The following is a 13,081-nucleotide window of genomic DNA, read 5'->3' as shown; positions in this document are numbered from 1 at the left end:
GAGGCGCATTGTGCACAGAGGTTGCCAACTTTCTGCAGAGTCAATCTCCACAGACCTCCAAACTTCATGTGGCCTTTGGATTAGCTCAAGAACAGAGAGCTTAGAGAGCTTCATGGAATGGGTTTCCATGCCCGAGCAGCTGCATCCAAGTCTTACATCACCAAGTGCAATGCAAAGCATCGGATGCAGTGGAGTAAAACACGCTGCCACTGGACTCTAGAGCAGTGAAGACGCATTCTCTGAAGTGACGCTTCTCCATCTGCCAATCCAATGGACGAGTCTGGGTTTGGCGGTTGCTAGGAGAACGTTACTTGTCTGACTGCATTGTGCCAAGTGTAAAGTTTGGTGGAGGGGGGATTATGGTGTGGAGTTGTTTTTCAGGAGTTGGGTTCAGCCCCTTAGTTCCAGTGAAAGGAACTCTTAATGCTTCAGCAGACTAAGAGGTTTTGGCCTATTTAATGCTCTGGGGATGGCCCCTCCCTGTTCCGACATGACTGCGCACCAGTGCACAAAGCACAGTTTGGTGTATAAGAACTTGAGTCCTGACCTCAACCCGATAATATTGGGACACCTGCTCATTCATAGTTTCTTTCAAAATCAAGGGTATTATAGTTTATCCTCCTTTTGTTGGAGTAACTGTCTCTGCTGTCCAGGGAAGGCGTAAGGTGTTCTACCTGATTATGGAGAATTGCTCTGAAGATTTTTGATTTGATTGCATTCACCAACAAAAACACTAGTGAGGTCAGGATGTTGGATGACCACCCCACCTCACCCCTAAAATAATACCAGTTATTCCACAGTTCCGCTTTATACCCCTCTAGCCTACGCCTGACATTGGGCACGGTGCCAATAAGCTCATGTTTATCTGCTCGAGAGTCCTATTCTATTGTCAATATTTCTCTATAGGTACTAGCCAAGGTGTGTGTGTGTGTGTGTGTGAGCATTTGCACATCTGTGTCAACAATGGGTGCAACTTAAAGTAGCAAAATGCATTCATTAGAAGGAGTGTCCACAAACATTTGGTCATACAGTGTATAGTGTGATGCTCTGGCATGTATTTTAAACAGTGCTAATATTGGTGTACATGAGCTTCCATTGCTTGTTAGCTCTATTAGCTCCCATTGTAGCTCCACAAACAAATTAGGAAGCAAACCAAAGACACCAAACACGTCACAGCTGTTCGGCTACATTTGGGTTTAGGAGGAAAACTGTATAAACGGCATTTTTCTCCAGACGTTTCCTCTCAACGCCTCCAGAGTGCTGTGCTCTGGAAGCCAGAAGCTTCATGCTCATGTATAAAGTGTAAATGGAGGCACTGAAGAGGTCAGTGGCTTTGTTCACATTTGAACAAACTCCTCTTTACACTCTTTAATGGTGTTCACAGGTCCACACTCTGCACCTCCATTGTCTGCTCTGAAATGTCAAACGGCTTTAAAGTTGCCGAATGAAAGGAGCAGTGGGACGGACAGAGGGAGTGTAGGGAAAAGGCTGGAATGACTTTCCTGACATTTCTGAAACTTTATGGCTGAGAGACAGAGTAACCACCATGACATTCAAACAGATCCTGAGTGGGAGAGAAAGAGAGAGGAAGACAGACAGAGACATGGAGACTGACGTATATATGTATATAGTGTCCCCCATGATGTTTGAGACAAAGACACACACGTTATTCCTTGATATTCCAACTCAAACCAATCAGACGTGAGTTCACAACCCAGAGTGTAATTAAAGGGCATTTGCAAATATATTGCAAATACATATGTTATATATAATCAGAATATTAAACAGACATCACCAGGTCCTGCGTATCTTCTCGATTGATGCTGTGCCATGCCTGTAATGCAGCCATCTTCCCCTCTTGCTTTTTTTTTTTATTTTTACATTTACATGTAAGGCATTTAGCAGACGGTCTTCTCCAGAGCGACTTACAAAAGTGCTTTTCTATTTACTATTTATTTTAAAATCCTCAGCTAGTTTGAATAGGCTTAAATTCAAAGATACCTAAGTTTAGACATTGCTAAACACAAGTGAGAAAGGTGACCACCCTGCTATTCGCCCAAGTATTCTTGGAAAAGGAGGGTCTTCAGTCTGCGTTTGAAGACAGCGAGCAACTCTGCCGTTCGGACACCCAGTGTCAGCTCGTTCCACCACTTTGGTGCCAGTACAGAGAAAAGCCTGGACGCTTGTCTTCCGTGGATTTTTAGGGATGGCTGGTCGAGCCGAGCACATGGAACGCATGCTCAATTTTATTTCAATTGGGTGACTGGCAAGATCTTCCCATGTTGCCTTCACAGTATGCTTGGATAATTTTGGGCGGACCACACTTCGCTCTTGCCTTCACTATGATGCAGGTTAATCCTGGTCTCATCTGTCCACAAGACCTTTTTCCAGGGTTCTGCAGACTCTTTTAAAGGCTCTTTTTCTTATCTGTAAGATGTATTTCTTTGCTACAGTAAAGATCCTTCTGCAGCCAGCAGTGGTCTTCCTTGGCCTAACAGTCCCTTCCATCATATTTGTCTGAGGAGACATAAAGTAGATCTCAATATTATTTCACTGGTTTCTGAAGTCATTCTCCCAAACCTACTTTCAGGAGAAAAGATGGGATCAACAAACTGTGCACTTAACTGTGAGGGGTTTTGGACAGAGATGAGAAAAGCATGAGCTCTCCTTTTGCTCTGATAGACGGCTATAAGAACTCCTAGAGTCTAGAGTCCTAGAAGAGGGCTTTATAAAACAAGAGGTCTTACACTTTTCATGAGCCTTATTCAGACGAGACTGAGGTGAGATCAGTCTGACATACCAAAAAAAATAAACCACCTATAAGATGATAATTAGGACCAAAGTATCAAAACCCAAGGGTTGTTTCTAAAGAACAGGAGACAAGTCTCACGCTGGTCTCAAACGTGACTTAAAAATGCAATCTCGGTCCCAAACATTATGGAAGACACTTCTTACATATGCATTTATTTCCTCAGTGTGCATGTTTTATGTTAATGTTAAAGACATTTCAAAGTCATTTCTTTAAACAGAATAATTTTCCTCTCCTTTCTCCCTTACAGATGAACATTCTGTCCTTGTACCGTGCAGTTCACTGGCCGCTCAAACCTTGAATGGCTGCCCTGTATTTAAAAAGCCTTCTGGGCTGAAACGCTCCTTACTGCCTATTCACACTTCAGTAAGAGAAGTAAAGATTAAGAACGGAGAGATGGGAAAAATGTGAGAGAATAAATGCGAACGAGAGGAGAGAAACAGAAAGGCAGAGAACAGCTGCTTTCACATTCAGAGAGGAACAAATAAGCAGCTGTTTGTCACAGAGGGAAATCTGAGGTTTATTTATATATATTGTTTTTTACAATAAACAGCATACAAAAATATAAAATAGCAAAAAGTTCACAGTGTGTGTAAAGGCAGTGATGGTGGTGGGGGTTTGTGTTGGATTGCATAGGGGGACTCCTCAGTGTCCAAACATGCAACGTCAAATAGGTCCAAGCAACAACAGTGTCAAAGGGAGAGTGAACCACAATACCGCATGACATCATCCTCCTCCTCTGGATCCGTCCACGATGCAAAAGCACAAAAAAAGACGACGCAGCATTAAAAATATATGTCTGAATGGAGGAAAATGCCACTCAGCACCTTAGTGTTCTGATCATACATCGGTCTGTAGTTCATTTAAGCCAGTCTCACACCCACTACAACCCACTTCAACCCAATCACTGCCGAAAATGAATTTAAACAATAATATGAAAATGTATTTCACTCATGTTCATGTTTGAATTGTGTAAATGTAAATGCAGCAGCTTCTTAGCGCAAGCCCATCAAAAGTTTGGGGACACACGGCCTTCTTTTGAAATGAGATTCAATTCAATTAAAGTAAACTTGAAATCCAAACGGACTGTTTGACTTGGGTAATGTCCCTTCTGTCATGTTGAGCACAATCAGAATGTCTTTTGAGCAACTAGAAACTTAAAAAAAAATCTGCATTGTCTGCAGCATGGGGGACATAATATTAACCAATAATGTAATGCTATCATAATAATAGGATTTCAGCCCCTACAACCTCCTCTTATTATTGAGCGAAACAGTCAAAGACCATCCAAACAAGTCAAACCATCCACTCAGAGAGTCCCAAAACTTTTGACGAGAGGTGTGAACAGTACAGTACAGTAACGTTCTCTGTGTGTAGCTTTAAATATCCTGTTTAACACTCTTTTAGGATTTGTGACGCTACAAACGGCGAATGCAAAAAGTTGTTTTGGGCTCCTGAGCAGCGTGACAGTCTCAAGTCACTGTTAAAAGTATAAGATCATTAAGAAACTATTTTTTAAGTGAATGTTTTAAGTGAACGTTCCTCCACAGTTGCAAACTGCAGAACCTCCACAAGTTCCTCAAGGATCTTTACTTTTAACAGTGTGAGTTTGCAGATTCCAATTTTGTTACATTGTGATCTGGTTAGTTTTGCCTTCACATTGCAATTTAGCAAGCGCACTGAAGAACTTAGCAGGATACACCTATGTCCTGTCGTCATCACCTACACTGCATCTCCCTATACTTGACACTGGCTGGTTTATAGAGGAGAGTGTGTCTGATGTTGGCGGGTTGCCCGTCCAGGGGGGGAGGGGGGGTGGGGGAATAACAGATTCATTAGCTTTGACTCTACTGCTAATACTATGGTATTGCTACCAGAAGCCCCATCTGCAAGCGCAGTACTCAAGACTAGTCTAAATTCCTTACCTGAAAAAAAAACTCCTTACGTGCTCCTGTCGCTCATTTTTACTTCTTTTCCAGTTCATTTTCTTCTTCTACTGTTAAATGGGTGACGACAGCCTGCCTCAACTTCCCGACATCCAAAAAAAGTGTTGTCACCTTGCAAATGAACCTCTCAGAGTGGGTAGAATGGCCCTAGCTGAATAGCTATTATCTGATACTTTCACTACTGGTGCTTGCCTCCAAGCCTGTTCAGCTGTCAAATGATGGTGCATTAGCAGCAGTTCAAAAAGATGTGGCTGGCTGGCTTTATGTGGGTCAGAGGAGACACAGGTCAGCCTTCACCCTTCCAGAGCTGGTAGCATCTAAAGACTTAGCTGGCGGGTGGGAATTGGAAATGACTAAGTTGGTTGGAAAAAATGGTTGGTTTTACAGCTTAGTCGCCATATAATTCTTTCACAATGTCACAATGTCTACATACTTCAACGGAATGTCAAAAAAGCAAGGGAAATCGGCTTTTCCATGGAACTGGCCTAAAGTTCTAAAATAAAAATAATGCTTTTACTTGTAGTGTGTGCGGTGTGTATGACTGTAAGCTGACAGTTATCACCAGCCCAATTCGAAGAATCAACAGTTGCAGGTATATATACACAGTATGAACTCTACAAATATACAAATATACAGAAAATTGCCCATGCTGTGGTCCAAAACACATGGCCGTCCTAAAAATTAATATCATTTGCTCCCCCTCCCCCAAAGCCTCTAGAATCACATATACAGCACCAGTATAAAGTTTGGATGCAGGATCACCATGATTGAATGTATGTTTATCGTTAGAACCCTTTCACAAGTACGGTCCCCAACTATGGGATCTAAATGTTCAGCTTCGAAAGTTACGCAGCAATCTGCTTTAATTCTACTGATTCATTAAATCTGCATACAAATTAGTCTTCCCACAACATACAGTGCATCCCAAAAATTAAGATCCATCTTCAATGGTGCAGACGTCACAGAAAAGAAACTCGCTATGGGTGTACCATTACAGGTAGCCAGAACTTACTAGCGAAAGGGTTAATGACCTATGGTTTAAAAAGCCTAAATGCTTGAGATTTGTTTCTAAGATAAATACTAATGTATTTATCCACTAGTGTGGATTTGTACCCAATAATCTACCCAAGTACTGTATATTTATAAGGGAAAGAATTCATGTATTTGCATTACATGTATTATGACCACCACAGACCAGGTATTATTTGGGTGATTCTCAGCACTGCAGTTAGTGTGCTGGTTTGAGTGGATCAGATTTAAAACACTGTGTCCACCCACTGTCCACTCTATTAGACACTCTTACCTAGTGGCAGGAGTAAAGCCAGAGACCCACTACCCAAATAATACCTGCTCTGTGGTGGTCCAGTGGGGTCCTGACCACTGAAGAACAGGGTGAGAGGAAGTTAACAAAGTATGCAGAGAAACAGATGGACTACAGGCTGTAATTATTGAACTACAAAGTGCTCCTATAGGGTCAGTAAAGCTGATATAATAGGCAGAGTTCCTTTCAAACCAGGGGTGGTCAGAATATTCAGAAAAGGTGTATATTTAGTTACTAAAGGCTATTTTTGCGCTTAATTTCATTTTTACATTGGTGACAGCATCTGTGCTGCTTTGGGATTCGTCAGACCTGTACATGCTTTTATTGCAGTCATTTCGTTAGACAAAAAAGAATTTTAAAAAGAGAAGAACCGAGCTTAACAAACTGTACTAAGAAGTTTCACTACAGGTTCACTTGTGTCATACTTTTGTACCATTACTCAAGTTGTGGAAAACATTTCCTTTTTTAATACCTTTACTGGGGCATGGCTTTAGGCCTCTCTACCCACCTCTGATCACTATTATGCAACACTTTTGAAACACAATACAAATATAATATACAATATAAGGTAAATAACTCATTTTCCAAGTTTCCAAACTTTTGACTGGTACTGCATACAGTGCTTGATGTACATGTAAGGCTGAATGCACTTTTCCACCTCTGTATCCTCATTACAGAAAGTATAAGCTGACCAAAAAATACAGTTAGTCAGTCTAGACGTGTTGTTTTAGTGTCTGAAGTCTGCTTCTTTAGCTTTGTGCTGGAGCTAAAAGGCTAATAATGCCAACAACAATTAATGGAGGTGTAGGGGGTGTGTACGTCACCAGTTATTACTGGCAGTATGTACATACTGTACTCTATATAGTTATAGAAATTAAACCACACAAGCAAGTCTATAAGTGATTACCTCATTAAGCCTACAGTACATTATCCTCATGACTCCAGTGTAAACATAAAGAGGCAAACTTGAGACCTAATACCGAATACATTCAGGCCAAGGGGGAACCTGTAGAACTTTTTTGCTTTTTCACAAACTAGTCTTTTACATATCAGATAGCAGTAAATTCTGCCTGCCCAAAATGCCTTTCATCCACTCCAGAGCCAAAGACCCCCAAAGTTCTAGCCTTTCTTAGAGAAGAGCTGTGGGTTAATATGAGAATGAAGCAGAGGAGTGAGAGAAAGAGAAGCCTTGTGAGTCCTACTTCCAGACTCGTGAAGAATTCAACCAAAAGGTCCGTCCTCAGTCCTTTGTCCTTATGGAAGACAGAGACACAGTTTATGTTTCATATATTCCCTTCAAAAGCGAAAGCCACAGTCTGTCTGTTTTGGCCCATTTGGATGAAAAGGTTTTGAGTAAATGTTCAGTAAAGTTTCCAATCAATCAAGTCTTTACATTGTGGCACTGGTCACATGGTCTGATTTTCAGCCTTTTGATCCACACTCTGCTTGTCCCAGTCAACCAATGCATTGCAGCCACCGCTTTGTCCTGCAATAAAAATGCATCAAGTCCACTGTGTAATCCTTAAAGTCCAAAATATCTTTGCACAGAGCTTTTCTGAACCTCTACACACACTGCTGCTATCACTGGTCTTGCACTGCACCTGACGAATGCCATTTTGGTGTCACTGCCCCAACATGCAATGCAGGTGCGCTCTGCTGTCCATGTGTGTGAGAGAAGGGTTCAGGTGTGCATGTAGCTCCTGCAGGGTGAGTCTAACGTAGGGAAATCGTATTTACCCAGCGGGGAGGGGTAATACGTGGTGGCATAAACATTCGTCTGCTGGAGAGGGGATGGGAAGTAGTTACAGCTTTCCTCTGGGAGCAGGTTGTTCTTATTCAGAGTCTGAAAATGAGAGAAGAAACTGTTACCAAACCCACAGTGTGATTACCCCCACAAAACAGAACTAGCAATAACACAGAAATATCTACAATACAGCCTGTTTACAAACGAGAATGTACAATGTAGCCATCATTAAGATAATGACCTCAGTTTTCCACCAAAGACTTTTGGTCTGTTGGTGGAGTTTTCTCATTTTTTTTTAGACAGGCGCAAACTTGGTACAGACAACAAGCTTTTCTTTCAAAGAATCATAAATGGAATTTCAAATTACTGGACACTGCAAAACAACATTAAAGGCTGCCTATCGTACCCTGTTTCCACAAGTTAACACAGTTCACTTGAGTCTTAGTGAAATGTCATGTAACATGCGTTGGACAAAAAACATCAAAGATCCACCAGCAACAGCAACCTTCAACATCACATATTAATCTTATATTAAACTTAATGTCCCTAAGTAACAATAAGTGTTAAGTGGGCAACTTTAAGTCTATAACGGACTTACAGTGTGAGCTAAGTAACCTGCGAAGTACTGGTTAGTAAGCCTCCCAAAGTAAGAAGTTAATTCCTCCTTATAGATTCACAAAGGCTTGTTTGGAACTTTATATTCAAAGATGCATCACTACAGTCATAAATGTACTACATATGTGATGTCAATTGTTCATTTTTTAAATATTAGTCATTTTTTCCCCCAAATTGCAGATTACCCAACACAATTATTAGTACAATTATTAGTACTCTCTATCACATGTAATGCTGCCAAAACTGGGAGGGTGAGGACTGACACATGCCTCCCCCGACACATGCACAACTATCCAGCATCTTCTTTCAAACTGCCGCTGATGCAACATCGTATTGATGTATATATTTTTTATCGGATTAATTCAAAAGCACATCTGATTCCAAGAACGAGGAATTGTAGTGAATCAATTTGTATTTTGCATTGGTTTACCAGACTTCTAAAATGACTGTTGATGATGTTGATGATTGTTAAAATGAACTAGCTCCTCCATCTGTTACAGTTAACCTCACTTCTCAGCTGAATTGTTCAGAAATGAGTAGTGCTTGAAAGTTTTATTTGTAGATGTGCAGGTTACGTCTGTAAAAAGCTCAACATTCATAACTTAAAAATACTGTAGGCTATATTCTGTTCTCCCCTGCCTTGTTTTACATTAAGCAACTTTTATTTAATTATTTATTGTTTATTGTGTTGGTGTCGACATTTACCTGTATTGAACACTGGTGTTTATTATGAACCTTTATACTGCATAAAAGCAACAATCCACTTAAAGGCTGTATGTCGCATTATATTATGCTCATTACATTATATATCTTCTAAAATTGCAGGTATTACTTAAAAATGTATTCATCAATAAGCACTACTGATTATACAGGAAATACAATAAATCATTTATTAGATACTTTTAATTATACCATAACTAGTTACCATAATAGTTATTCATTAACTACTGAACAGACCATTACAGTTTAAGTTAAAGTTAGAGTTAAATAAACTATTTTTTTTAGTGCAGAAGAACACCAAGCACAGAAGGAAGTCCTCCTTCTGTGATGATCCTCTAATGAACATTTCTGAGAGAGAACAGATTGTGATTGTGAAACCGCCTCTACCTTAAACTCCATGGGTGTGTATTTCTCGTTCTTTGGGGTGCCGCTGGCGTCTTTGTGGTGCAGGTGGTTGGGGGTGCTGGGGTGGATCACTGCAGAGTCCTGAGAGGGCTTATGGACCCGCTGACAGAAAACATACACCAGAAAAGATGCAAACACTGCAGCCAGAAAACAGCTCACACCCGTCAGCAACAGGTGGAACAGAGAGAAACCTGAGAGAAAGACAAAGAAGCAGGGCAGACAGATAGAATAGCGTTACCATTTGAATGGGACAGTTTGGATCATTGTCATACAGTTCAATGCTGATTATCTCTGTTAGGCTGGCCTAACATGGACATTTTTAAACGGTAAGCTGGTAGTTGCGAGTTGCAAGATATGTCAGGCTGATTTCATGCTAGACCGAATATATTAAACATTACAATATTGATCCTTAATACATCACAACACAAGAGCCAGAAAGAGAAGGCTATGACCAGACACAGGCTTAGGATCCTAAAATATAAATGGTAAACTTTTTAATTTATACAAATGTTTCCCTTCTCCCATGTGTAGTTGATTAGCCCAGCCAAGACAGCAGTTAGTGCTTAAAGGCAAATCGAAGATGATGTGGGTTACCTCCGCAGTTTAAGCCCCTCTTCCATCCTGGAAAGCCCACTGGAACACAGGGAAGAGGGGGAGAGTTAGGCAGAAGTAAAGATAAGAATGACGATGATGAAGGTGAAGGAACGGAGAGCGATATTAAGCTTGAACAGGTGCAGGTGAGCTTACCTGCACTCTCGCTGGGGGCACAGACTCTCCAGACTGTGTTGTTCCCCTCACAGGGATCGGGGCTTACTTCACAGGTGCGACTGCGGTGCTGAAGTCCCTCCTCACACTCTGACCACTCGGACCACGCCCCCCACCCACCACCTACACACAAAAAGTCAAGCCCAAACCAAAATGTGAACATTGAACCAACACTTATTACTTAAAAAAAAGAACTTAAATAAATAAAAAAGACTAGTCATGGGCCAATAGTTGATTGAATACTGTGATCATTTAAATACTATTAAATATAAATGTTAATATTATACAAACAATGAAAATCAAACAAATGGAAAATCTATTTGCAGCCTGCAGTGTAGGTGCATCTCACCTTCACACTCGTGTGTGTTGCAGAGGGCCTCCTCAGTGTGCAGTCCGATGCAAATGTCCCCAGAGTGTTTAGGGGTGGGATTAGAGCAGCTCCGTGAGCGCTGATAATGCCCACCCCCACAGGAAGCAGAACACTCAGACCAGGAAGACCAGCATGACCACGCCCCTTTTACTACAAAACAACAGACCAATACTACAATTACAGCAAATCCAACAAGAATAAATGATTATGTTAATTCATTTTTTAAATTAAAATATAAGTAGTGAAATATATCTGATGCTTATAGCTACTGTATGTGACATATGTGCGCACTTGTAGATAACTATCGCAGAGGCAGATGTGTGGTCAGTGCTGGCATCTGCTGCTTTCTGTGGTTACCTGGACATGGTTGCGTGTTGCAGTCCTGATATTCCACAGGGGTTCCACTGCAGGAGAACAGTGAGGTCTTCCCATCAGGAGCTAAACATGAGCGCTTACGAGTGCGGAAACCTCTGGAACACTCTTTGGAGCAGGAAGACCATGTCTCCCATGGCGACCAGGCAGCCCCTTGTACACGGTTAAAAGGTTGGCTCACCCTCGCCAAGTCTTCAACCAGACCTGCAAGATGAAATGAAAATGAGTGTTGTACATATTGCACATATATTGAACACACACGGCCATCTGACATCCCGGGCATTTTCCTGGTGGTGCTATTTGGGCCCCTTTTTTATTTATATATTGGTCTGACTGGCCCATAAAGCCAATGTTGCGTTGGTCCTGCCTGCGTAATGTAAAAAAAAAAAAAGTCAGTGTAAGAGTTTGTCTCTTAACCAACAGCCCCTTAAAAACACCCTTGTCTGCAGCCCATTGGTAACAGTGAGGGTCTTCTGAGACGGAGAAAAAACGCAAAAAAGGAACAGAGAAACTTGAATACATTTCCTCTTCAAGCAAACGCTGCCAAATGTGCCAAAAGTACAGACATTTGTCACATTGGCTTCTGTGGCAGATGACAGTGGTGATTGTGGCGACGGCAGTTCTGCCAGTGGCATTCATAGTGAACAGGAACATGTGGTACAACCTGCATTAAACTGGACTGCTTTCAGAACACTTAGGCTCTGTGATGAGTAGGCTAAAGCAATCCAACCCCTTGATAAATCTGATCAAATGATAAAACTGTTTCATGGCCAAGTAAGTTTGTATTGTAAACGCAGGTGAAATAAGCTAATAACGTCTCAACCACTAGCAGCTATTTTAAGACATTGCATGCACTGAGTGAATGAGAAAATAAGCCTCGGTTAGTACTTTAATGTCTTCCAATCTGAACTAAACAGTCTTAAATGTGAAAACCCTTTTTAAAACCACAATTCACCCACAAAATCAATGTGGTTTTAAAGAGTTGCACTGTTGGTATACACATTCAAGAGACCGAAAAAGTGTGCGTTATCGAATGTGGTGGGCTGGTCTGGTGCAGTCCAAAATGCCAGGGACGTTTTTTTGTCCAAGTCCGCCCCTGTCCACACACACACACACACACACACACACACACACACTTTGCATCTGCATTTTTGCCAATTTTTACTTTTTGACATAACTCAAATTTGGCAGCTGTTCTTAACATTGTGTCTAAATATTATAATCAATGGACCAATAGAAAATGGCTCCAAAATGGCTTGGAATAAAATCTTTTTCCATTAAAAGCTAAGAAGGTTTTTCTTTCTTCTGCTGTAAATTGGCCTTTTTGGAGATGCAAGATTTTTGCATTACAGCGACAATATAGAACATTATTACTAGTGGGTAGTAATGGTATTATTATTATTATTATTATTATTACTATTAGTTGTTGTAGTACTGGTAGCATTGAAACATACAGCGTGTTTATGTATTTTACCGTCAGTCTCGCAGCCTGGTGCTCCATCGTTGGCTGGGCAGGTGCGTGTCTCTAGTTTGCGTTTACCGAGCTGCAGGTCGTGTGGGTTGGCCAGTAGAGCTCTGCAGGTAAAGCGCACACGCTGCTCCTGCCGGGCACCGCCTACTGTTACATTTACTGGGTACCATGGTGACCAGGGTGTGTTTCGACGGACCTCTGCACACGCCTCCAGATTGCATGCTTTGTACTCCTAAACACAAACACAATAATACGTTTTAAAAAGTGGGCTGCATGAAAAGAGTGCTGTAACATGCGGTCACTTCCTTATTTATCATTCATCTCAGCTCTGAGCCGTTCTTCACTTTGGTTGGAGCTCACATGCACCACTACATATGATTGTATTTTATACTAAAATACAATCACACTGTCCTCTGTGTGATGTGTGTATTTGTAACGTGTAATTATTGATCGAATGTTGTTGCCAGACGGTCTGATTTGATTATTTGTACAAATGTGGTGAGCAATAAAGCATCTCCGAATGCACAACACATTGAACCTCGA

The 13,081-nt window shown here is 41.3% G+C and overlaps 1 protein-coding gene across 2 annotated transcripts in view; it reads right to left on the bottom strand.

Moving 5' to 3' along the window:
• Positions 1-3,365: 3,365 nt before the first annotated feature.
• sema5bb (sema domain, seven thrombospondin repeats (type 1 and type 1-like), transmembrane domain (TM) and short cytoplasmic domain, (semaphorin) 5Bb) overlaps positions 3,366-13,081 on the bottom strand; it is an 81,403-nt gene continuing 71,687 nt past the window's right edge. For both annotated transcript variants that reach the window (XM_072683998.1, XM_072683999.1), the window contains 7 exons: positions 12,542-12,770; positions 11,053-11,271; positions 10,675-10,845; positions 10,308-10,448; positions 10,155-10,193; positions 9,543-9,751; positions 3,366-7,919 (listed from right to left, as the gene is read on the bottom strand). In XM_072683998.1, coding sequence (XP_072540099.1) covers positions 7,758-7,919; positions 9,543-9,751; positions 10,155-10,193; positions 10,308-10,448; positions 10,675-10,845; positions 11,053-11,271; positions 12,542-12,770 — 1,170 coding nt within the window. In that variant the 3' untranslated portion in view covers positions 3,366-7,757. The remainder of the gene's footprint in view (positions 7,920-9,542; positions 9,752-10,154; positions 10,194-10,307; positions 10,449-10,674; positions 10,846-11,052; positions 11,272-12,541; positions 12,771-13,081) is intronic.

This window comes from Salminus brasiliensis, chromosome 7 (assembly GCF_030463535.1).
Source record: "Salminus brasiliensis chromosome 7, fSalBra1.hap2, whole genome shotgun sequence".
In the NCBI taxonomy this organism is placed as follows: domain Eukaryota; kingdom Metazoa; phylum Chordata; class Actinopteri; order Characiformes; family Bryconidae; genus Salminus; species Salminus brasiliensis.
Note: the sequence above shows the minus strand (reverse complement) of the source record. Positions and strands in the feature narration are given on the sequence as shown.